At 42.1% G+C, this 27,500-nt stretch overlaps 1 protein-coding gene across 1 annotated transcript in view; it reads right to left on the reverse strand.

Annotated features, from left to right (window-relative positions):
- Window positions 1-10,222: 10,222 nt before the first annotated feature.
- LOC115435386 (myocyte-specific enhancer factor 2D-like) overlaps window positions 10,223-27,500 on the reverse strand; it is a 140,878-nt gene continuing 123,600 nt past the window's right edge. Inside the window, exons 7-12 of the mRNA XM_030157764.1 lie at window positions 26,804-26,857; window positions 18,640-18,815; window positions 16,326-16,346; window positions 14,318-14,435; window positions 11,922-12,099; window positions 10,223-10,388 (exon numbers count right to left, since the gene is read on the reverse strand). Coding sequence (XP_030013624.1) covers window positions 10,316-10,388; window positions 11,922-12,099; window positions 14,318-14,435; window positions 16,326-16,346; window positions 18,640-18,815; window positions 26,804-26,857 — 620 coding nt within the window. The 3' untranslated portion in view covers window positions 10,223-10,315. The remainder of the gene's footprint in view (window positions 10,389-11,921; window positions 12,100-14,317; window positions 14,436-16,325; window positions 16,347-18,639; window positions 18,816-26,803; window positions 26,858-27,500) is intronic.

A 27,500-nucleotide genomic window follows, 5' to 3' on the forward strand; every position in this document is an offset into this window, starting at 1 on the left:
GAGCTGGGGTGGAGCTGGGGTGCTGCGGTTGGTCCCGGTTTGGAGAGATGGTTCAGACTTGATGTTGATATTGGGGTTGGTGTTGACGGTCAGCGCGGCCTGAGGAACCGGACCCACCGGCCTGAAGACAAAGACCAGCAGAACCACATGAGCATGGACGGACCACATGAACATGGACGGACCACATGAACATGGACAGACCACATGGATAGACCACACAAACATGGACGGACCACATGAACATCAAGGTCCAGGCAGACGGCCATCCTCCAGGAGTCTGGGTCTGCTCCAGGTTTCTGCTGTTAAAGGGAAGTTTTTCCTTCCACTGTCACCAGTCACAAGTGTTTGCTCCTGGAGGATTCTGTTGGGTTTCTGTAAATTGGCTTAGAGTCTGGTTTTGACCAACTCTATATATAAAGTGTCATGAGATAACTTTTTTGTTGTGATCTGGCGCTATATAAATAAAATTTGATTGATTGAGTGATTTGATTACCGTAGTTTTCCCCTGTAAGTCGCTTTGGAAAAAAGCGTCTGCCAAATGCATAAACATAAACATAAACATGGACAGACCACATGAACATGGACAGTCAAGACGGACTCATGTTCTCAGAGACTGAAGGAAAAGGACGAGTTAGCATGAGACTAACCTGTAATTATACAGGTCCAGATATCATATGACAGCACAAATTACACAGAGCCCATCCAACAGGTGGTTGTACCTTCACCTCAACTGTTCCTATTTTTAATATAATCAACCTATAGACGACCGAGTCATAAACAAGACAGACAATAGCACATGGTGACAGAGGACACTATATATACATTGTATGTACACTGTATATAAACTATATACACACTATATATATATATATATACACTGTATGTAAGCTGTATATACACTATATATACATAGTATATAAATTATATACACACTATATATACACTATAAACATTATATACACACATTAGGGCATTAGTGACTTCAGATTTTTCAGATAGACTTATTTGTCAATAAAATCAAGTCCAGTTGACTCGTCGTATGATGACATCATCACATCATCACATTGACAGCAGAGGAACAACAGACACACAGCTGATCAACAATGAACAACTTGTACAAACGTTCACTGGAACATGAACAATGTTCAGTAAAGAGCAGAATAAAAAAGACAAAAAGCATCACAGTCCTTCTCAGACACTGAACCAAACTAAACACAGACTAACACCTGGAATTATCTGTTAAATGTAAGTGAACAACATAAAGGTGGAAAAGGTTCAGACACACAGCATGTTAGAGAAAAGAGCGCATTCATGAACTACTGAGCAGAATAATCCAAACCACTGTGTGTCCACAGTGTTCTTCAGTGTTGGTGGTGCTCGGTCTTGTTCTTGTCCTACTGATGCACCAGTCGGGTTTGGTTTTTTTTCAGTCTGCTTTTGTGGAATTATTTAGCCCACCCCAAAAATAAAGGGACATTTTTTGAACCCGCACCAACCCGACCCGGGTCTGCTGATCCACACATCACTACCTTGTGCTCCATGTTTTCATGTAGAAAAATGAGAGTATAGATATGAGCTGAATGAAGGCTGGAGCTGATGATGGAAGAGAGAGAAGAACACACGACCTGTCGACTCCAACAAAAGAACGACATGTGACACAGACGTCAACACAACGACAAACTGGCTTTTCTGTTAATGTCCTAACACACTGTATATACACTATTTATACACACTATACATACACTACATAGTGTATATATAGTGTATGTATAGTGTATATATAGTGTACATACAGAGAACGTATAGTGTGTATATACACTGTACATACACTATATATACACTAAACATAATCCATGCATCTCAGACCTAACTCCTGGTTCTCAAATGCTGCTTCATGCAGTACTGGTGGTACTTGTGCGCCCTCATGTGGTATGAAGAAGAAACTACAAAATATCATATTAAAAATTAAATACATTTATGTGTAGTATTATAAAGGAAATGGACCATGAGGTTAACAAGATTTAAAACAAGTTTAGTGACATATTTGTTTGTTTTATTCCCATTATGAAACCGCCCTAGTCCTGCTGCAGTCAAACCGTGGTACGTCAGTGTAGAACCTGAGAACAGTCCGCAGGAAATACTAGTGTCATCAGGAAGAACTGAGCATATGTCAGGACTGGTTGTCCACTCAGTGTCTCATCTTCACCTGTTTGTGTATTCAACACAGTGTTTACTGCACAAATACAAGGAAACCAGAGCACTTCATTATGTCTGGAGCTTGTCTTCATCTTTTTCAACCTGCTCATATGGACGTTTATTCAGGAGTTTCAGTCCATTTCACTGGATTTCTCCTTCGCTTCAATTAAGTTTCAAGTATAGGTTTAAGAACTGCTTGATTTTTGTACCATTAATAAGTAAAGGCACTGAAGAATCGGAGTTTCCATAGTTTTTAAACACTTAGAGCTATAATCATTTCAACTTCATGATGACCCCTCCCTCACTCATCCGGGTGAAACGTTCCCAGGAGTCCAGAGAATGAACTGTGCTAACTCCTCTGGATGACTGCAGATTCAGACTGTCCCCAAACAGGTCAACTGTTCAGCCTCCTCCACCTCTGCTGGCTGGAGGCGGAGCCTGTCACCAAGGCTGGCTGGAGGCGGAGCCTGCCACGATGGCTGGCTGGAGGTGGAGCCTGCCACCACGGCTGGCTGGAGGCGGAGCCTGTCACAACGGCTGGCTGGAGGTGGAGCCTGTCACCAAGGCTGGCTGGAGGTGGAGCCTGGCTGTTTCTCAATATGTGTTCTTGTCTGTTCTTCTGTTGTCGTGAAACATCATCAGTCGTGGCCCAAGTTCTGTTCCATTTCAAAGTTCACATAAACCACAAACACATGGAATACCCACATGTTGTTCTGGTCTGCTAGTTTAAACCCAGGATGCACTGGTTGGTGACTGGTGTAGACTTGGCTGGGAAAACATCCCAAGATGCACTTCATGTTACTCTGGAATGGAATGGCAGCTTCAGTGAAAACTGAATTCCGAAATGTTTAATTAATTAGATGACTGTAACGAGATAATGTGATATAATGTTAGAACGCGAGCGGGAGGCAGAAAAGTGAGAAATACACCTGTATTATTATCATATGGGATTCAATGAAATGTATGACCGTTTAGAAAAATATACAAAATGTATGAATGACATGTAAATACTAGTACAAATGTACTGAAATCAAATCAGTGACGCTGTGTTGATATGAGTAAATATGTTATGGAGCTGATGGAGTAAATACAGCAGAGACAGGGTCAAAGGTCACCAGGATCAGCTGTTCATTTACAGACTGGAGTTAACAGGAAGTCCCACCTCTGGGACTGCTTTGACCAAGAGCGGACTCTGCAAACTTGATATTGAAGAACGGCCAATGTCACTGAGGCTGTCTGGAGGCGGGGCCTGTCACTGAGGCTCCTCCTGGACACTGGCTGTGACTCGCTCCTTTGCCGGTGTCGACAGATGTTATTTGGAGTGCGCTCTGGTCGTCTCCCTCTCCTCCTCGGCTTAACGCAGTAGATGTGAAATTGAAAAACCCAGTCACTGCGATCTGCCCTTTGGGGACGTTCAAATGTGTCATAGCACGTATCTCTACTGTTCCCTGAGTTCTGGTCAGACATCAGCGGTCCGTGTGTTTCCTTCCTCTCTGACTCGTGTTTCCATTGACCACATGCGTTCCTGCGTCACATCCCATAACTCACTTCATTAGGCTGTGATGCTGCTGCTCAGACCGACTGCTGGATGACAGGACCACAGGGATGCTGTTGCTATGGCGAGTGAAAACAGCCAAGTCAGCAGGTGAGTTGACTGATGCCAGCAGAACAGCCCTGAACACTGAGGCCTGGATCTGATGCGGAGGATCTGCCTCCGACCACGGACAAGCATACGTTCACTTTTAGTTCAAACACTGATCATTCTATTGTGACAGTCAGCTGATCATTCCAAACCACTCCTCACATGTCAGATTGAACGACACTGCAGTTCTTAGCCATATTTGTACAAACGTCATTGAGGAGCTGATGTTACACAACGTCCTCCCCACTGTTTTCTATTTAATGTTTACAAACTAAATAAAAATGCAATATTCATATGTACTAATGTTTTAATGTTAAGTTTGGCTGATTTGTGCGATAAGTGGTCATCTACTGACTTAATTACAAAGTTAATGACTATTTCCATTAGCTGTATCCATGACAACAGTGACTATGTACTGATTTCTATGTAGAAGACTCAGGATGGATTCTTTGAAAAGATGAAGATGAGGGTGATCTGAATTTTTTTCAAATTTTTCAAACGATCAGTTTTTCAGAACGATTGTACAGATCACGTCATTATATAAAAACTAAATAACAGCTCTGTCAAAACCAACACTGATGAGCCTATCAAATGTCTTCACACAGTCAACAGATGACACATGTTCTGTTCATGACCTGCTGGTTCAGCTGATCCATGTACGAAGTTACAGAAAAACAGACGCTTTGAAGGAGCAACGTTACATAATAGATGAAATTAATGTTGGTTATAAAACTAATTCGGTGCTACAGTCATGGTAATTAAGGTGAAACATTGCAACTATTCTAGCCTTTTAGTCGAATAACAAAACCAAACTTTCCTCCCACTGTGTACGCCTCCTGACAAACAAACCCAACGTGTTGGATTTGGTTCTAACTCCATTCATCAGAAAACTTCAAAAATAGGACCAGGGCTCCTGTAGTCCAACGGCATATTTAAAGACATTAATTAACATTCATTTGACCTTTCAGGGTCACTCAAGGTCAAAGGTCATGGCACCAAATGAAAGCCCATATGTGACTTCCTATCTATTATCCATAAAAATTATATCAATATCTTCAACTGTTTTACAGTTACAGCACTGTGAACTATGTCCCATTATAAACAAATGGAGATTTGGAACATTTTAAAAATTCAAGAAAAATTGAAAAATCTATATTTCCCAATTCTTTGAACAAACTTGGTAGACCTTACCCCAAAGAACCTCTGCTATGAATTTAAATTGATTCTGGCTGACGTTTTTGGAGAAGAAGTTCCTTGAAAAATTGTTTACAGACGGATGGAGAACAACTGATACCAATCAGTTCATCGAACCTTCAGGCCGTTGGACTAAAACCAAAAATGACTTTAAACTATTTGTGGCTAGAACATGACAAACACTGAAATAATTTCACACATCTACAGGTAGAACATCTATAGGTTTTTTTTCCATTTAATGGCTGTGGAATGTATAAAGGGTCTGCATGTGACGTCACCGCTAGCGAAAGTCACCACGGTTCCGTCCACTGAGTGGCAGAAAGAGGGAGATGAATGACAGCATTGGCTTCCATACTGTCTAATCTGAAGAACAATATTTAATAAAAAATGGGGAAGAGCTGTTGTGAGACTCATTGTATGAACAGGTTCTTCAAGCAGTGGGAGCTATCATTTTACAGACACCGAAAGACAAAGAAAAGAGAAGGAGATGGATCCACAAATCCAGGAAACCAAACCTAGATCTGTGGATCCTGTTCGGTGTCAGCTAACATTCATTTATGCTATATTTTTGGGTAAAAATCAGACCTTAAATGACCTGTTGTTTTGGCTAACGTTCCTTCTTAGTGCAGCTCTTGGTTTCATGATCAGATCTTTCCTGGTTTTTGTCTTCATTTTGTGATTCTGAACCTTGTGCTCCTACATGATTAGTAAACTAACTGAAACTGAGGACAACCTAGTTTTACAAATACGGGGAACTGGAGAATAAAGCTACGATGGAGTATTAGGACCACATGAGAAAATAAAAACACTGGTCACTACGAGAATAAAGTCATAAAATATTGATATAAAACCTGTAATTTTATGAGAATAAAGTCGAATACAAAAAGAATCACAATGTTATGAGAATAAAGTCGTAGTTTGTAAAAAAACTCATAATTCAGCAAAAATGTCATTTCGTTTATGAGATTAAAGTCGTCATATTCCGACAATAAAGCCATAATATTAGCAGAATAATGTCGTAATTTAAAAACAGGTGGTATAAATCTCCTAATTTCCCAGAATCCAGTGGTGCCCTGCTGGTCCACAGCAGTAGTATCTGTGTTGGATAAAGGACTGGATCTGAACTAGACTCAGTAAATCTCCTCAGTCCCAGTAGATCATGCATATATTCACTGGGGTCAGTCCACGCTCTACTGGAAATGCACTTTGGATCAGCTGGTTCTGGGCCCTAGTTTTGGACCCTGGTTGTCAGTGATGATGAAACCATGTATATTTGTTTCAGGTCCAAATAGCGCTGATCCCCTCCACCCTGGATCAGGTCAGGATCCTCCATTTGTGTCCACATGTCAGTGTTCATGGACCACTTGTTCTTTGGTAGCTCGTACAGATCCATGTCCAGTCCAATTGTCCTTCATTTAACTTTATATTTCACATTTTCCCGCTCTGGCTGTGTTTACTGCTATACTCCGTCATGTTGAGCAGGTTGGTTTTTGACACTCGTATGTGCAGAGAATGGACAAGCCTCATGATGGACTACAGAGTAGAGCATGGGATGCATCAAACCAAATGAACAGGACTCATTATTTGACAAACACTAACATGTACAGTTGTGTTTGATGACAGTTCGGTCCATTTCACCCGATGTGAAAACACACTCATTAGCGCTCACTGATCCTCTGCTGAGCTACAATCCAATCAATGAATTCATGCGTTAATGGTAATATTAGCTACTGTAGCTATTAAAGCTAGTGTAAGTCAATCCTCATGACAGTCTGTGTTTCGTTCAATCCACTAAAAGCTCTGAATGTCGGAGTCAGCAGAAGACCGAGCTGTCAATCAAAGCTGCCGCGGCCTGACACCCATAGCATTCACCCACCATCACTCCAACCTCTGACAGTCTTCATATCACTGAAACATGTGAGCTCTACTAAAGAACATGTGGTGAAGCAGACGTTGGACTGTTGTGTAAAAGGATGATCCGTCTCTGACCAGGCTGAACTGATCTGTGTGGTCCAGATCTAGAACTAGATCTGGAGGAAAGGTCTCACCAAACACTGCACCTGCGTTCATTAACAAACCATGGAAGGTGTTCAACTTTTAAAAGTGAAAAACAAATGTGTCTCAGCTGTGACAGGTGTGTTCTTCATCTTTAATATGGACATAAAAGCTACTCTTTACTCTATTTAACTACCCCCCTGAAGGTTTTGTTTGTGGTTCGGTTTGTTACCTCCGCCAAGGAGGTTCTGTTTTTGCCGGCGTTGGTTTGTCTGTCTGTCTGTCTGTCCGTGTGCAAGATAACTCAAAAAGTTATGGACGGATTTGGATGAAAATTTCAGCAAAAGTTGATACTGGCACAAGGAACAAATGGATTAAATTTTGGTGGTGATCAGGGGTGGGGTGAGGTGGGGGGGGGGGGCACTGATCTGCCTTGGCAGAGGTCAGCAGTAAAACTATTGGTGGGAATTCAGACCTAACTGGGTTTATAGATTACCACTGACCCAGAACAGATGTGATGACATTTTGGGAAAAGTAGGTCAAATTTAAATTTTTCTACATTAATTTTAAAATCTTTTTTTCCGATTTACATAGAATGGATGAAATTTGTCTATGCTGTCTATGTCTATGCTGACATCAGCACAACGCATGTGAGGGGCGGGGTTTGTTGTGCCCGGCATCACTTGTTTATACTTGTCATCCCATACTTGTACTAAACAGAAGAACACTTGTACTGAGAGGTTTTTCAAAGGCACACTTTCATATTTCACCTTCTTAAATACTAGAAAAGCACTCGGAGAATGCAGACCTCCGCTAAGGCATATCATTGCTCACCAACCAAAATTTAATCATTTGTTCCTTGTGCCAGAATCAACATTTCCTGAAAATTTCATCCAAATCCGTCCATAACTTTTTGAGTTACCTTGCACACAGTCAGACAGACGGACAGACAGACCAATGCCGGCAAAAACATAACCTCCTTGGTGGAGGTAATAAAAGGTGAATGTGGGGCCAGTATAAAAAAAATAAACCTGTGTCTGGTCCACATGGGCGGGGCCTCCTTCAGACTCAGGTCCTCTACCAGAGGCCTGATGTTCTGTTCAGGATCTTCTCTGTTCCTAGGACTGTTCTCTGTTGGACTCAGATCCCTGATGTTATTCCTGGTATCTTCTGCTGTTTCCATCCTCTCAGTTTGGGGTCAGTGGCCCTAGTGCCCCCCCCCCCCATCACTACTGATACCACTGTTGACTTCACACCCACATTTCTCTCTCTCCTCTTTCAGTTCTTGGTATTTCTCCATCTTCTCCTGTTCTTTCTTTCTGTTGTTGCTCCATCTATCTCTACCATTGTCTTCTGATGTTTCTCCACCTCCACTGTCAGGATGAGTGGACATCACCATCTGCTCAGTCTGGATCTGGAAGTCCCACAGGATCTGGGCCTGTTGTTCTCTGTCACCCTTGGGGGTGTCACCCACCCTGGGACCTCCAGTTCATACTGGGTACAGATGGTCCTGTATACTATGTCCTCTACCTGGTTATGCAGCACCATGTAGGCCTTACCTGGACCTGGGGTCTAGTCTGGTGTGGCAGACTTACACCTGGGGTCTAGTCTGCTGTGGTAGACCCTGGCCTCTATTGCTCTGGTGTTCAGGGCCTGTTCTGGTCCTGTTCTGGTCCATCAGTAGTCCCTCTGTTCTGTTTTCCAGTCCTTTTCCATCCACTGGTTTGTTTCTCCATATCAGTCACTTCCTCAGTTTGCTGGTGGTCCATGCCATGCAGGGGCGTGTCCTTCCATGATAGCCCCTCTGGCTCCTCCTCCTTACTGGGCTTTGTTGTCTGAGGCATTCACTTATCAGTTGTTCATTGGGTCCCATCTTCTTGACATATTCCTGGAGGTTTCCTGTTTCCTCCTGGACAGTAGTTCTGACTCTTACTAGCCCCCCCCCCCCCTTCTCTTTGTGGTCATCCTCAGGATGCTGGACTTGGGGTGAAACCCTCCATCTATGGTAGGAACCTTCTTGTCTTGATATCAGTTCTTGTATCTGTTCCAGTGGATATCCAGGATATAATTCCAGTATCGGTATCTGATCACTGGGTGGGCATAGGTGTTAATGGCTTGGATCTTATTTTTGCCGTTCAGCTGACTGTTCAGGACCTGCCTTACCCTCTGGAGGTATTTGGCTGTGACCTCTGACCTCTGAGCTGCCTCCTCAGGATTACCATTTACCTGTTGGATCCCCAGGTATCTGTAACTGTCCTGCATGTCTGTAATGTTCCCTTCAGGTAGTTCAACCCCTTCAGTTGTGATCACCTTGCCTCTTCTAGATACCATCCGCCCACATTTATCTAGTCCAATGACATCCCCATGTCTCTGCTGTAGATCCCACTGAGGTGGGTCAGGGAGTCAATGTCCCGCTCATTCTTGGCGTACAGCTGGATGTCATCCATGTAGAGGAGGTGGCTGATGGTTGGTCCACTTCAGAACCAGTACATAAAGCCAGTCTTTGTGATGATCTGACTGAGGGGGTTTAGGCCTCATATTTCATTTTTAAAAAAAAAAGTAAAACATTGCATGTATATAGGGCCAGTATGTACACACACACACACACACACACACACACATATATATATATATATATATATATATACACACACACACACACACACACACATACATATATATACATATATACACATACATATATATATACACATATATACATATACATATATACACACACACACACATATATATATATATATACATATACATATACATATATATATATATATATATATATATATATATACATAAAGCTAACATGTTAAAGCTAACGTGACTGTTGCAGTGTGACTGTCAGCTGACAGTGTTAAATGACAGTTAAATGGCTGAAAAGTACAACTTGAATGCACAGCTGTGATGGTTTAGTGTTGATGTGAGTTGGTAGTGAAGCGCTTCTGCTGTCACACTGGAACATCTTTATCTTTGTGACAAAGAGCTTCAGATCTAAGCTGTAGGTGGAATGAAAACTCCTCCAACCACACACCAAGACATATTCTCAAAACAGGAGAAAAGCATGAACACAATGAACACACCAAAGCAACAACAGGCATCACCGCCAACAAACAAACACGCAATTCAAAAGGACCAATCCAATACCTTCTCTTCTGTTATGGGTTGGGTTAGTTTGTCATGTCAGCTCTAGTCTAGAACCAGCCAACGGTGCATAACTTTAAATATGATCAAAAACACGACCAAGCTGAGAAACACTAGATGCCGTCATGTTATTCACCTCCAGTTAGCAGCGAGATTGGAGATAGAGTTAACCACGTCTGCATTGGGTTTGTCTGCACCCCACATGCTGTGGAGAAAACAAAGAACAGGCTGTTACACACTCATCCATCTACAGCTCAGATGAGATGAACACAAACACAACTAGTTCACCTGTCAACAACCTGTAAACACTAAGAAAAGGAGAGAAAATAACACTGACTCTGCAGAGGTTTCATTAGGAGGCGTTCAACAACTAGTGTCTGTGGATAAAACCACAGTGTCTGTGGATAAAACCACTGTGTCTGTGGATAAAACCACTGTGTCTGTGGATAAAACCACTGAGACTGGGGATAAAACCACTGTGTCTGTGGATAAAACCACTGAGACTGGGGATAAATGGATGATCTGTTCCCTGAACCCAAACCAAAACCCAAACCCCAACCTTAAACCCAAACCAAAACCTAATCTCAATCCAAACCCAAACACAAAAATTAGAAAATACAGCTTTGAAGTCTTTTTGTGGATTTAAAAGACAATCAGTAAACCTGAAACTCCTCTAAGTTTGTCACGTATTCCCATATTTTGGCCACTTTAGGTGTTTGATAAAGAAAGAAGCCCTGGTCATCATTGTTTTAATGTGATAGCCTTCATTTCCTTCAGTCATATAATTATTTAAAACTCTCCCCCTGTAATACGCTGTAGACCCCCCCAAGTTACTCCAACATGAGTCAAATGTATATTTTGTTCTGGTCCAGAAATGGCTTCAACATTTTGGTGACTGAAACATTTGTGATTTGTAAAGACTGAGGCTAATATGAACCTCTTTGAAGATGTTTAATACATATGTCTAATATATATGTTTATTAATATATATAAGTCACATATATATGTTGATTAATATACGTATATGTTTAATATATGTCTAATATATATGTTTAATATAATGTATATGTCTAATATATATGTCTAATATATACGTATATGTAATATATGTCCACTTCTAATATGTCTGTGGGATTTTCACGGTTTTCATTTGTCTTGAAAATGCTTTACACGTTTGCCCAATAGTAGCTGAGATAGGCTCCGCCCCTGCGACCCCCTGGAGGATGAAGCAGTTCAGAAGATGAATGCTGCTGCTGAAGGTGTGGTGTCCTCAGTGTGTTCATACCCTACGTTAGAGCTGAACACAGACGGAGGCACATGAACACATCAGTGAAAATCACCTGTTTTAGTCCAGATTTAAACACAAATGGAACTTCAGTCCACTTTAGTGTCTTTGTGTGGAACATACCTCGCTTTGGTACCAGGAGCTAAATCAGGTTGGGACTCCAGCGGGAGTTAGAGCTGAGCAGGTGTGTGTGTGTGTGTGTGTGTGTGTGTGTGTGTGGGGGGGGGGGGGGAATCTAGGTCACCATGGAGATGACTGGACTGCTGCTGGTGATGCTGTGTCTTTGGTTCAATAAAGGACTTACATATACATCAGACATGCTTTAACTGGTAGATACCGGTGAATCAGATGTATATGCACAGAGGTCAAAGGTCAGAGGCCATTATTGTAAGGATATGGATGAATTTGCTGGAAGTTTGTGATGCCTTTTGACAATAAAGACAAAGTCCTTACACTAAGTTACTGATGGATGCCAGGCTCAGCTGCTGCTGCTGCGGCTGCTGCTGTTGTTGTTGTTGCTGTTGTTGGGGGATGGCCGGTTGCTGTTGCCAGGCAGCCATGTTACCAGGCACCAGCCCCGGTGGTGTGAACGTCTGGAGTGCTGTGAGATCTGCACTGGTCAGCTGGTACTCTGAGAAGAACAGACAGAATGGGAGGGGGAGGGGAGTGTTTAGCATCAGACCACTTTGTGGAGCATCAATATTAATCAGATCTAATCCATATTAATGGAGACCTTTGAAGTCGAACTGTTCCACAAGCTCTCACACAATGAACAAAGTGAATATGCAGATGGGTCCGTGGTATCACAGGAGGAGCTTCTTCTGTCTCTGAGGTTTACACATTAGTTTGACTGAACACACACATGTTCGACTTATTTTGGATTCTTTTCCCTGAAAAACTAAATTTCATCAAGATATGCTAACTGTTCTGTTTGATCAGTTGTAGTTTCGCTATTAGATAAACCAAAATAATAAAGACCATCTCATTTGGAAATGTGTGAAGCACGAAAATATGTTAACAAAGCTCCAACTAGTTAAACTAGTTAGACTAGGTTAACTAGTTGGAGGAATCAGAGGCATGAACTGACCAAGCAGAAACAAAAACACAATAAACTGACCAAAAAGAGACAAAAACACAGTTCATTAATGATGTTTTTTGTGCGTCAACAACATTTTCTTATAAAGTACTGTAACCACTTGATACGTACAAAACATTAAAGCTGCGGGAGACTTTCGTCACCAATTTTTCATCCAATCTGTTCAACCTCAGTCATATCCTCAGTATCATGAATCTGTTAGCCTGTTGGTCATTACTCACCTGAATCTCTTCCCTCATGGTGAACAGTTTCTTAGTGCCATCCATCAGAAACAAACTATGTGTTTACAAACGGAGCCAAGAGGGCACTCGGGCATCTGAGGAATTTTGTCATGACGTGCATTGTGGGAAGCGGAGGTTCGTGCAGCCACCTGGCAGCGGCAGTGAAACCATATGATATCATATGGATGAAACAAACACAACGTGGAAATGGCTGAAACATGCAAACGGCTGGAGGGAAGCGGAGCTCCAGCTGTTTCCACGTTTCAGCCATTTCCACGTTGTGTTTGTTGCAGCTGCCACTGCCAGGTGGAGCTCTGCTTCTGTGTATCAGCCATTAATGCGTTTCAGCCATTTCCGCGTCATGTTTGTTTCATCCATATAACATATGGTTTCACTGCCACTGCTGCTGTCAGGTGGCTGTGCGAACCTCCGCTTCCCACAATGCACGTTGTGTCAAAAATTCCTCAGACGCCCGAGTTCCCTCTTGGCTCTGTTTGTAAACACATAGTTTGTTTCTGGTGGATGGCACTAAGAATCTGTTCACCATGAGGGAAGAGATTCAGGTGAGTAATGACCAACAGGCTAACAGATTCATGATACTGAGGATATGACTGAGGTTGGACAGACTGGATGAAAAATTAGTGACGAAAGTCTCCCGCAGCTTTAACATATCAATTATTTCTAAAGGTAACATACTATAATATAAATATTATATGGCATTTACTTTTTTTTCTATAGTCACATTCTTACACTAAAATAAAAAAAAACAAAAAAACAAACAAACATCTGCACTGACTGGAGCAGTTTGCAGTGTTAACACTAACTGATGGTTAAAAACAAAAAGCAGACAGTGAAGAACTAAACCGATTTGTTCATTTTGAATCTGACGGAGCCTTGGTCAAATGTATTATTGATTTATTTATTGATTTATTTATTCTATGAAGTATATTCAGGTCTATGGGATGACAGTGACATCTTAATGTAACTAAACTCAGGCTCCGTTCAGACCTCAGGTAAATGTGTCCATATATGATCTGTATCTGATCTGTTAGAGGCAGTTTGAACAGCACTAATCTGGCCCAGACCACTTTCGTATGTGCTCCTAAATCTGACCCAGACCACTTTCATATGTGGTCCTAAATCTGATAAGGATCTGATATTTTTCAATGTGACTTCAGTCTGAACGTCCAGGTCACATTTATCTGACCTTTACATCATTGAAGCACGACAAATGTAACATTTCTGCGTCCCCGGAGTGTTCCTTCCATAAACACAGTGTGTGTCTGCGTGGTCTCGTATTCCATCAGGACCTCTTTAGTGGATGTGGGTCACTTCAGGGTCACATTCAGTTCAGACTCAAAACTGATAGAAGTCACATTTAATGTGGAATATGAACCAACACACAAAAACATCAGATTTACCCAAAAATCTGAATAGTGCATTCAGACCTGCTGTGGGCGGAGCCTCAGTCTGTTTGTGCTCATTCAATCCTCCTTCTACCCACAGCGTCTGTGCTGCCTTCAAGGTCTTACCAGTGTTGTAGGCCGTCTGCATTCCGGAGAAGGGCGCTAAAAGACTGGGCGTTGCCACGGAGACCACTGGTGTGGTGAGTGACGGTGCCACCTGGGAGCCACCGAGCCGCTGGGCGTTCTGGGACGAAAGCACATGATGCAAAATGATGAATGTCGGCGGGTAAATAATCAGTGATTATTGGCCTCCAGCCCATGAACAAACAGTTCGTCATAGATGAATACGAGAAAGTTTGGGGTCATTTTTCAAATGACATCATGGTACAGACAGATTACACGTGAGAGGTTTTGGGTGCTCCTCAGATTTAAGATCATGCTTTTTTTCTTGAATTTGTGGATCCAGCTCAGCGTCTTGAGTAAACCTGGTCTGGTTCCACATGAACTGAGGCTTTTTCCCTTTTAAGGGTCGAATGTAGGAGTTCATGCACATGACTTCATCCACCTTCAACAGCAAAGATGATAATGAATCAGAATGATTAACATGTGTTTTCCACTTCCACCAGAGTGGATCATACCAAGAGAACAACAGTGACTCCTATTATTATTATAATTATTATATATTACTAGTACACTATACACTAGATTAGACCTGGGCAGTGTACGGCCCGTGGGCCACATGTGGTCCGATACCTGGCCCTGACTGGCCGGCATGAGGTCATTTGCAAATTCACAGTCAATGCAAATCCATATGGAAGGTTAATGTGGAGCTGCTTTGGCACATTTTCAAAAATGTTTTTGTGAATATTCCTTAAATAGTTGTATTCTGTGCTCCACATTTTCATTGTATTGTTTCATTTACTGTTTTATACAGATATATGTGGAGCTGAGCTGCAGGTGGACTGGTCCTACCCTTAACATCTGTCAAAGTCTCTTGTGGCCCCTTAAGGAAATGCTCTTTCATCCCTCTGAAGAAGAAGAATCTTTGTTTTGTCAGTAGGTTCACACACGTAGACATGCGCCACACTGAAGTTTGTTCTCTACCGTTAACACATCACTAGATCATGCATACATGCATCACACACTGCATACCAGGAGCAGTGGGCTATCCATATCAGGTGCCCAGGGGTTAAGTGCCTTGCTCAAGGGCACATCGGCCAACAACTCTCCGTCAGTCCAGGGAATTGAACCGGCGACCCACTGGTCACAAGCTGACTCTCCATCCAAAGGCCATGGCTGCCCTCTGCTGAGGCTCCCCGTGGCTTTGTAAAATTAATTAATTTAAATTGATTAATGTATTTTATTTTAGTTGGTTAGTTTTTTAAATGTAATGAACATTCGGGTGATATTAGGTATTACAGATATTATCTCCTGCTGTCGCTGTCCAGACGGGTGGTGCTGAAAAGCTTTGGAGTGTGTCTGGAAGAGGTGAAAAGAGGTCGTCCAGAACATGTTGAATACGTCTACATACGTCAATATACGTTGGAGATAAGTTCAGTAAAAGTTACACACAGGTTCAAAGCACGTTACTCAGGTTAGAAATACGTTTTGGATTCGCTAGATATTATTCTCGTGTATTTCAAAGTAACGTGTGTGAATGTGTGTCACAATCACTAAACTTACCTACAACTTACGGCCTATATATGAGACACGCTCACATACGACGAAAAATTTTGTGCACGCACAAAATTTCTTGACAACCTCGCCTTACAATGACCTATACCAGCGTACTTCAGCATGCTCTTAACTTATACAAAACGTACCCACAACTTATTTGACATACGCCAGTGTATTTGCCAAATCTGTCATACGTCGGCGTACGCTGCCTAAATCGTCAAGGTGTGACAGGGCCCTAAAGCTACAATGTCCAAATGTTGGAGGAGTCCCATCCAACCTGGAGACGGTCTGTGTTGGAGTTCACAGAGACTCCTCCAACGACCTCAGCACTGATGTTACTGAAGGGTCGGGTTGGACTGACGGACGGGTTGGACTGACAGTGTCACATTCATGCTTGGTCAAACACTCAGTTCTGACACCAAATCCATCATTCTAGAAGTCTGTTGGCGTCACTCACCAACTCCAGCTCTTCCTCCGTCTGTATGTGTGAAAAAGGTGGAAACAGGACTGTTACTAACCAGTCCAGAAGGAACGGAACATTGAAAAGAACTTCACAGACTGAGTATTTCCACCTAACGTGTGTTCAAAGGGACACTGACAGTGATGCTGCGCCATATTCTATGTCCACACTAATGCAGTTTGGTTTTATTCTTAGACCTTGTGTCACATTTCTACTTTCTGACTCTACTACTGATGGTTCTGCACACTCTGCTGCAGTTTGGAAGCTCTAGGCTTGAGTTTGAATCTGGACAGACACACACTATTGAGGTTTGAAATGATAACACACACACACACACACACACACAAATAAACATGGGTCTCATCTGTAAACCAGTCAGTACCTTCTACATGCGTCTCCCCCTACCTCCCCACTCTCCCCCAGCCTCTCTCTATCTCTATTGCTCTCTCTTTTCTCCTCCTTTACTCTCTCTCTTTAACCCCAACTGGTTAAGGCAGACGGCCATCCTTGAGGAGTCTGGGTCTGCTCGAGGTTTCTGCTGTTAAAGGTAGTTTTACCTTCCACAGTCACCAGTCACTAGTGTTTACTCCTGGAGGATTCTGTTGGGTTTCTGTAAATTGGCTTAGAGTCTGGTTTTGACCAACTCTATATGTAAAGTGCCATGAGATAACTTTTGGCACTAGATAAATAAAATTTGATTTGATTTCATTTATTTGTTCTTATCTATCTCTCCTTTATGTGAAGCACTTTGCAACATGTTGTATTAAAAAGTGCTATATAAATAAAGCTTTACTTACTTACTTACTGACTCAGTTTACATTGGGAACACAAGACTTCCAGTTGCAGGTTTGATGGGTCGAGTTGCCGCTAAAGCCGTTGCTGAGACTTCAGAATAAGAAAAAGAGGCTTGGCTGGGCCATGAAACACCGCCAGTGGACTACTGAAGACTGGAAGAAGGTGTTATGGACTGATCAAACCTGCAACTGTTCAGTCTTCTGTTCACAGCAGAAACTCACACTGTCTTACTACGACCACTATCTTCTCTGTTCTTTCAGCTGTTGTCCTGTCAGTCTCCTCTCACTCCAGCTGTTGACTGTCATAAACTTGTCTTCTGGTTCTGTTGTGTCTTTGGTTCTTCCAAACCTCCTCCTGTCTGCATTTCCAGTCCAGTTTCTGAGTGCCTTTGGATGCTGAAGGAAACTGGACTTCCTGACACCTGGACTTTCTTGGACATTTCTCTGTAGGACAGACCTACAGTTTTCACTCTTCTGATGCTCTGTCTCTCTTCTATCGTTAATTGCCTTTTCCTCTTTTCCATTTTTATAGTAACACACTACTTTCTGCAGTCCAGTACTGTTCAAATAATGCTCCAACAGTATGGTACCAAAGTGTGTTCCAACACTCCTTTTCTGCAGACACAGGGGGTTGAAGGAATTCACAAACGTTGGGACACCTGGAGGAACTGGTAGCACCAACTTTCCAGGCTTGATCAACCTCCACTGCTGCAGAACTGCTTTCAGTTGTTAACCCATTTCTTGTTCACCTTTTTGTATAATTCTGAAATGTACGTTATTTTTCAGTTTTGTTTAACCTTACCTTTTGTTTTTTTTTTTTACCTCTGGCAGTTCACCGCTTACCTTTGTACCATTTCAAGCTGTTCATTGGACTGGAACTGCTGGAATTTCAATAGAAAACTGGAAAAATTGGGGTGTTCTAAAACTTTTGACCGGTAGTGTACTTCTTCCTACTCCTTTTCGACCATGCAAAATTCAGACATGTATGTGCTTGAAGATAGATTCTGTTCATTTAAATGTTATTTTGTTTTTATCTTAATTTGCTATGTTTTGTTTTATTTTGTTTCTTTGCATGTTTTAAATAAATAAATAAATAAATGTTTATGCATTTAAATTACAAGTCGATAAAATCAGTTTGACTGAAACTGGGTGGGTGGATGATGGGTGGGCGGGCTTACATGTGTTCTGTGGGTGGATGGGTGGGTGTACATGTATTCTGTGGGTGGGTGGATGATGGGTAGGTGAGTGTACATGTATTCTGTGGGTGGGTGGGTTGATGATGGGTGGGTGGGTGCACATGTATTCTGTGGGTGGGTGGATGATGGGTGGGTGGGTGCACATGTATTCTGTGGGTGGGTGGATGATGGGTGGGTGGGTGCACATGTATTCTGTGGGTGGGTGGATGATAGGTGGGTGGGTGCACATGTATTCTGTGGGTGGTGGATGATAGGTGGGTGGGTGCACATGTATTCTGTGGGTGGGTGGGTGGATGATGGGTGGGTGGGTGCTCTTCTTACCAGCTGCAGGAGGCTCTTGCTCTGTGAGGTGATGACCCTCAGGTCTGGTTTACGGCTGTTGACCATCTGAGGGCTGGGAGGAGGCGGAGACTTAGCTGGGACTACTTTCCCCATGCTGTTGCCGTTGGAGACAGACAGGAGGCCTGGGGAGGCCCTGGCACTGATGTAGCCATTAGCTAGAGAAAAAGTGAAAAAGAGAGAGAGGAAAAAGAGAAAAAGAGAGGGAGGTTTAGGTGAAGGGAGAGTTCTGCCTGTTTGTGTGTTCACCGTCAGCCAAAAAAGGCAGATTTTCCCAACGATGTTTTAACATACGAGTTTGTGTTTTATGTGTTGGGATGTTTTTCTCCTGTTTTTCACCTGTTTTTCTCCTGTTTTTCACCTGTTTTGATCCTGTCTTTCTCCTGTTTTTCACCTGTCTCTCTCCTGTTTTTCCCCTTTCTCCAGTTTTTTTTTTCACCTGTTTTTCACCTGTCTCTCCTGTTTTTCTCCTGTGTTTCTCCTGTTTTTCTCCTGTGTTTCTGCTGTTTTTCTCCTGTGTTTCTCCTGTTTTTCACCTGCTTTTCTCCTCTTTTTCTCTGGAGTATCTACCTGTGATGTGGTGATGGCACCTGCCTGATGTCTGGAACTCCTCCACATTAAAACCATGTCAACACTTACTGTGCTTTTCTTCAACCAACACGATCCTGACAGGCAGTTTCTGGTAGAATTTTCTTCCATTTCATAGTGTTTTTAATACAAATTAACATGTTAGCAGTACTCCAATCTTGTTAGCAGAGAGAATATCAGACAAATGGAAAAAAATAAAGCTTTAAGACTCAATGAGACTCGTTCGGTTTCCTCCTTTCTCTTGATTGTTTTTCCAAATGGGCCACATTCCACATCCAAGTCCTCTGTTTCTTACTGACATCCAGCAGACCTTCATCTGGATCAGGAACTAGATCCAAACCCTGTCAGACCTTAATCTGGATCCAAACCCTACCACTCTCTGTGTATTTTGTGGGACCTGCACTGAGCATGTGTAGAACACTGTCTGTTGACAGTTGTGTTCCTGTTTGTGGGTAAAGGTTACAGGACCAGACAAACACATGCACACATATGTAACAGATACAGATACTGAAACAGATACAGATACTCGCTGACATCATGCTTTTACTCCCTTACACTGAACTTCATTCAACTCTTACTCAAACTACAGAAGTACTTCGGACCTTTCAAAGCAGCCTTTGAAGGTTTATCTGTGTGTTCTTCTTGGTCAAATGCATCCACACTTGGACTGTGAACATTTCAGTTCTTCTCTTACTTCACTTATCAGTCCTCTACGATTATTCGGACCTTCATTTCACATTCATTTTAAACTAACACAGGAAACATATACTGCATTACAAACAAACACATGACCTGTTTCATTGGACCACCTTCAGCTTTGATCACATTAAATGTTTTCCCGTCCACAGTTGCATTCATTTTTTGTCTAGATTTTGTATAAATGACAGAACAGTTGGATCAAATCCTTTCCAATACGTCCCACAGATTCTCAGATGGGTTCAGGTCTGGACCATGTTTCCTGTTCCTTGAACTACTCTTTCATCATTTGAGCCTGATGTTCCCATGATACCAGGTCAGAACCAGAACCCACTGATGGAGGAAAAACCTGCTTATCTACAGGGTGTCCCATAAATCTCCATACACAGGAAAAATAAACGTTTCTTGACATAAACCATTTTTATTTATATAATATGCTCTATATGACTGCCATTTTGTCGGGAACACATTTCAATGCGTGTCATCCACTGATGAAGAACTATAAAGAAGAAATATAAAGAAATACATGTTAGAACCATATATGTATGGAATGTATTATGTCTCCTATGTATGGAGACTTATGGGACACCCTGTACATCATAATACTGGAAGGTCTCAGAGCGTGTGCATGTATCTGTGTGGTTCTGAGAGATTGAGACATATTTAACTGGCCAGCTTGGTTCCTGCAGTTGACGAATAGTTCTGTCTCTACATTAAATATTAGGCCTGTATAATAGAGGAATAGAATCCAGGAGTTGGACGTTGAAAGTATGTAAAGTTTACCTTTCATTTCATGCTAATGTTAGTTATGGACCGTACCCCACATAAACAAAAACAAAAAAAAACAACTAGAAAAGCACTCAGACAGCGCAGACCTCCGCCAAGGCAGATTAGTGCCCCCCACCCCCGATCACCACCAAAATTTAATCATTTGTTCCTTGTGCCACCATCAACATTTCCTGAAATTTTCATCCAAATCTGCCCATAAGTTTTTGAGTTATCTTGTACAAGGACCGACAGACAGACAAACCAATGCTGGCAAAAACATAACCTCCTTGGCGGAGGTAAAAAATTACCCCCCCCCCCCCCCCGTGTGTGTTTTTGACGAATTGCACCCAGTGCACACGCACGTAAACACACACACACACACACACACACACACACACACACAGTGTCCTTAACAGTTTGTTCACTGTCCTAAAATAAATAATTTGGTTCATTTTGTTGTCAGTGTTGTTCTTAAGTTTGTTTAAACAGAATACCAGTTTGTCCTCTTCTTAATGCTGCACTTCATGTGGAATTTTTTTGGTTGTTATTTTTCTGCAGAATGTGAACTGACAGAATGGGGATTAGATTTTTGTTGTTTGTTCAAAACTACCTTTCAGTGAAAAGTGCAACACTAATGTTTAAAATACATTTAGTAATATTTTACTTATTTCATTTTCTATTTGATTTATAGCAGTAGAATTATATTAATCCTGTTTTTCTATATTCTATTGAAAAATGTTCAAAAATTCATAATAAATGCATTAAAGACATTTTGAGGGGTTTTCCTTCTTCCCGTACCGAACCGAAAAAAATGAACTGTGGCTTTCAAAACCAAAAATGTACCAAACCGAAAATTTTGTGTACTGTTACAGGCCTATTAAATATCTCGGCAAGTTGATAGGACCAATATTTTGGGAGTCATTGCCCTCTGCAGATGTTTGTTTCATCTTCAACAGGTGGACTTCATTCATGGTTGGATATAGTTTGGATTCATGTCATTCATATAAAAGCTTTAGAGTGGACTTCAGTTGAGTGTGTGTTGTTATCAGCGGTAGTTGAGTGTGTGTTTGTTCCAGCTGTCTGCGTTCAGATGTGACCCTTCAGTGAGGCCAGGATTCTCCTGTTACAGTCGTCTGGTGGGAATGGGAGGAATGATGGTGACGTCAACGGGAACATTCACAGGAGCCTGAGTCAGTGGACAACAGCTGAGAATGACAGATCCAAGAGAGGAGGATGGAGGGAGGAGGAGAAGAGGAGAGGAGGAGGCAAGGAAAGGGAAGAGGAAAGAGAAGGAGGAGGAGGAGGAAGAGAAGAAGAAGAAAAAGAAGGAGGAAGAGAAGAAGAAAAAGAAGGAGGAGGAGGAGAAGAGGAATAAGAAAGAAGAAGGAGGAGGAGGGGAAGGAGGAAGAGGAGGAGAAAGAGTAGGAGAAGAAGAAGGTGGAGGAGAAGAGGAGGCAAGAAAAGGGAAGGGGAAGGAGAAGGAGGAGGAGAAGGAGGAAGAGAAGAAGAAGAAGAAAAAGGAGGAGGAGCATCAGAGGACGAGGCAAGAAAAGGAAAGAGGCAGAAGGAAGAGGAAGGAGGAGGAGAAGAAGAAGAAGAAGGAGGAGCAGGAGAAGAGGAGGCAAGAAAAGGGAAGAGGGAGGAGAAGAAGAAGGAGGAAGAGAAAAAGAAGAAAGAGAAGAAGGAGAAGACGAAGAAGAAAGAGAAGAACTGCCCATCTACCTGCACTAAAAAAGCTGGTGGGGTGTGTGTGTGTATGTGTGTGTATATGTGTGTGTGTTTACGTGACCAACAGCTGACGTGTGGACGTTCAGGTGGTGGAGGAACTCTGTTGTGTGGACATGGAAGTGCTGATGGTGCAGACCCTTTAATTTACTGAAGGACTTCAGTGTTGTGTTTGTTCTGGCCGTTTCCATCCTGCCGCCGGTCGATCAGACCACAGCACCAGGACGCCTGCACCACATGACCTTTAAACCCCAGACCACACCCCCAGACGCCTGCACCACATGACCTTTAAACCCCAGACCACACCCCCAGACGCCTGCACCACATGACCTTTAAACCCCAGACCACACCCCCAGACGCCTGCACCACATGACCTTTAAACCCCAGACCACACCCCCAGACGCCTGCACCACATGACCTTTAAACCCCAGACCACACCCCCAGACGCCTGCACCACATGACCTTTAAACCCCAGACCACACCCCCAGACGCCTGCACCACATGACCTTTAAACCCCAGACCACACCCACAGACGCCTGCACCACATGACCTTTAAACCCCAGACCACACCCCCAGACGCCTGCACCACATGACCTTTAAACCCCAGACCACACCCACAGACGCCTGCACCACATGACCTTTAAACCCCAGACCACACCCCCAGACGCCTGCACCACATGACCTTTAAACCCCAGACCACACCCACAGACGCCTGCACCACATGACCTTTAAACCCCAGACCACACCCACAGACGCCTGCACCACATGACCTTTAAACACCAGACCACACCCCCAGACGCCTGCCACCTGAGGGCTGGGGTTCCAAAGGTCCATCCATACATGAGCTTTGTGGACCAGGACTACAGCAACGTAAGGGGTGTGTACAAGACTGTGCCCCGCCCCCACCCACCCTGGACAGTCCCACCACATCTGTGTGTTCCTGTATCCAACATACAGGCAGCTCCTCAAACAAGTAAAAGTAAAGTAAAATTACTAAAGTTTGGAATGAAGAGACAGGTTCTGTGCTCCAGGACTTTAATGTTACAAACTGGGAGGAGTTTAAGGCGGAGCTTTGCCAGAGGACTGTTCTGTGGATGTAGAGCAGGGGTGTCAAACTCATTTTAGTTCAGTTCCATATTTAGCCCAATATGGTTTCAAGAGGGCCGGACCAGTAAAATAATAACAGTGAAAAAACTAAAATTAAATTAAATTAAATTAGTACATCTACAAAAATCTGAATAGAGGGTCTGCACGTGACGTCACCGCTAGCAGAAGTCACCGCGGTTCCGTCCACTGAGTGGCAGAAAGAGGGAGATGAGTGACAGCGTTGGCTTCAATACTGTCTAAACTGAAGAACAATATTTAATAAAAAATGGGGAAGAGCTGTTGTGAGACTCATTGTATGAACAGGTTCTTAAAGCAGTGGGAGCTATTGTTTTACAGACACCGAACGACAAAGAAAAGAGAAGGAGATGGATCCACAAATCCAGGAAACCCAACCTAGATCTGTGGATCCTGTTTGGTGTCAGCTAACATTCATTTATGCTATATTTTTGGGTAAAAATCAGACCTTAAATGACCTATTGTTTTGGCTAACGTTCCTTCTCAGTGCAGCTCTTGGTTTCATGATCAGATCTTTCATGGTTTTTGTCTTCATTTTGTGATTCTGAACCTTGTGCTCCTACATGATTAGTAAACTAACTGAAACTGAGACCAACCTAGTTTTACAAATACGGGGAACTGGAGAATAAAACTACGACGGAGTATTAGGACCACAGAAGAAAAGAAAAACACTGGTCACTATGAGTATAAAGTCATAAAATATCGATATAAAACCTGTAATTTTATGAGAATAAAGTCGAATACAAAAAGAATCACAATGTTATGAGAATAAAGTCGTAATTATAAAAAAAAATCATAATTTAACTAAAATGTCATTCGTTTATGAGATTAAAGTCGTCATATTCCAACAATAAAGCCATAATATTAGCAGAATAATGTGTTAATTTAAAAACAGGTGGTATAAATCTCCTAATTTCCCAGAATCCAGTGGTGCCCTGCTGGTCCACAGCAGTAGTATCTGTGTTGGATAAAGGACTGGATCTGAACTAGACTCAGTAAATCTCCTCAGTCCCAGTAGATCATGCATATATTCACTGGGGTCAGTCCACGCTCTACTGGAAATTACCTTTGGATCAGCTGGTTCTGGTCCTAGTTTTGGACCCTGGTTGTCAGTCCTGATGAAACCATGTATATTTGTTTCAGGTCCAAATAGCGCTGACCCCCTCCCCCCTGGATCAGGTCAGGATCCTCCATTTGTGTCCACATGTCAGTGTTCATGGACCACTTGTTCTTTGGTAACTCGTACAGATCCATGTCCAGTCCAATTGTCCTTCATTTAACTTCATATTTCACATTTCCCGCTCTGGCTGTGTTTACTGCTATACTCCATCATGTTGAGCAGGTTGGTTTTTGCCACTTAGTCTGACTGAGAGGTGCGTGGCCTGGGGGGGGGGGGGGTGATGTAGGGCATACCCTCTATAACGTGAACGACTGGAAACATCTTAAGAAAAACAACTGCAATTTTAACAATATTCTGCCTCAGATTACCATTTTTTTCTTTTAGAAATGTGCATTTCATCTTACACTACAATTACAAATAAACAAAACTTTTAATAACAGACAGAATATTGGTAAAATTGCATTTACTTATCTTAAGACAATTTGGGTTATTCACATTTTTTTTGTAAAATAATAGTTTGTTAATATAAACATTTTCATGTAATTTTACTTTTTTTATGCTAAAACAAAGAGACATTTTGCTGTTTTCATTATTGATAGGCTTAATATGATAGTATTTTACTGGTCTGACCCACTTGATATCTAATTGGTCTGTGTGTGGAATCTGAATTTAAATCATGTTAGCATCCTTGATTGTTAATATCTTTAATGTAATTTTTGCATTTCACAAATTCATCCTATGGGCCAGCTTGGACCCTTTGGCGGGCCGGATTTGGCCCCCGGGCCGCATGTTTGAACCTGTGATGTAGAGCAGGGGTGTCAAACTCATTTCAGTTCAGGGGCCACATTCAACCTAATATGAAATAAAGTGGGCTGGACCAGTAAAATAATGTAAATAATAGGATAAGTACTTAGAAATAATATCAACTCCAAAGTTTTCTCTATGTTTCTGAGTGAAAAAGTAAAATTCCGTAATGAAAATGTTTACATCTACGAACCGTATTTGAACGTAACATGAACAAATATGAACCTGAAAATTCTTAAGAAAAATAAGTGTAATTTTAACAATATTACATCTTAGTTTATCATTTTTACATGTGCATCACAACTTACAGATCACAGTAGATCTACAAATACACAAAACATTTGGTAATAAGCAGAATATTGTTAAAATACCACATACTTCGCTTAAGACATTTCAGGTTGTTCATATTTTTTGTGAAAAGCCAGTCTAAATGTAAACATTTTTGTGTAATTTTATTTTTGACAGTAAAACAAAAAGAAAAAAATAGCTTTTTTTCATTATTTATAGGTTATTATGATAGTATTTTACTGGTCTGACCCACTTTATATTGAACATGCTTGACTTATAATATCTTCAGTGTAATTCTGACATTCCACAAATTCATCCCAGGGGCCGGATTGGACCCTTTGGCGGGCCGCATGTTTGACACCTGTGATGTAGAGGAACATGCATCAGGGTCAGTATCTACAACAGCATGTGTACTGACAGTGTTGACAGTGTTGTCCCCACCACGGGCTGCAAAACATATGACAACCAGAAACCATGGATGAAGTGTGATGTACGTTCCATTCCTCTGTATCTGCCTCTGGTGACGCAGACGGCTACAAAAAGGCCAGATCTGACCTACGTAGGCAGCACAGACTGAAGGTGGATGGATACGCCAACAGCTCAGACTCCTGGAGCATGTGGAAGGGCCTACAACACATCACCCAGTTCCAGCAGAGGAGCAGCAGGGTCCCAGACACTAACACCACCCTGGCAGATGAGCTGAGGGAGGTCTACGCTCGCTTCGACCCCCTCAACACCTGCAGAGGCGTTCCAGATCCCAAACCAGCTGTTCAGACACTAACCCTGGAGTCTGTAGACTAGATCAGAACTAAATATTGAAGACACTGAAGATAGACACATTTTTCACCTTTTCATTTCTGTTGTATTTTAAAAACATGTCTTATTTGTTGAAGAGCTGTTGAGCTGTGACCATCAGCGCGCACACACACTCACACACACACTCACACACACACACACTCACACACACACACACACACACACACATATGAGTACATTTAAAGTGTGACTTTGTGTAGATTGGTGTATGTGACTTACGGACTGGACTGGGGCTGGATCCATTTGAACTTCCTAGATCTCCTAATAGGGCACCTACAGCAGCAGAAGAAACAGCCAACACAAACACCATTAGAGCTGTTCAGTGACAGCTGTGCACCACTGCTGTGCAACTGTGTTATTAAAGATACTGTCACTGCTGCTGATCCTCATTTTATAGTCGGGTTAGTGGTTTGGTTTCTGCTCATCCAGTTCGTCTCTAGGAGTTGGAATGACCTTTTTTTAAAAAAACAAAAAACCTTTGAACTTATTTTACATTTTATAAATATGTACCTGATGTTCACCAATTAATGCTTAAATGTACTTAAATGTACTTTCAAATTTGACTGTAAGTCAAAAGTGTAAGTGAAATATTGGAATACCATTAATTGTTCTTGGAATCAGTGTGTATTAGAAAACAATGAAAAACCCAGTGTATGTGGAAGCTTTTTACAAGGTTTAAATGACTTTTCATCATCTTGTCTGCCCTTATGGGTTAGGGTTAGGGTTACCCTTACACCAGGCTGAGGTTGTTGTGACTTCATAAATCCCATTCATGACTCTGGTACCTGATGACTGGAGGAGCAGATAAAGATACAAGGATAGTGGAGTTTTACAGTAACCACTGAAGTTTTTAAAGCCTTTTGAAATGATACTTAGGTCTTAATGGATTAACATGACGACCGTTTCAGCACGGATC

Source organism: Sphaeramia orbicularis, chromosome 16 (genome assembly GCF_902148855.1).
Source record: "Sphaeramia orbicularis chromosome 16, fSphaOr1.1, whole genome shotgun sequence".
Lineage (NCBI taxonomy): Eukaryota > Metazoa > Chordata > Actinopteri > Kurtiformes > Apogonidae > Sphaeramia > Sphaeramia orbicularis.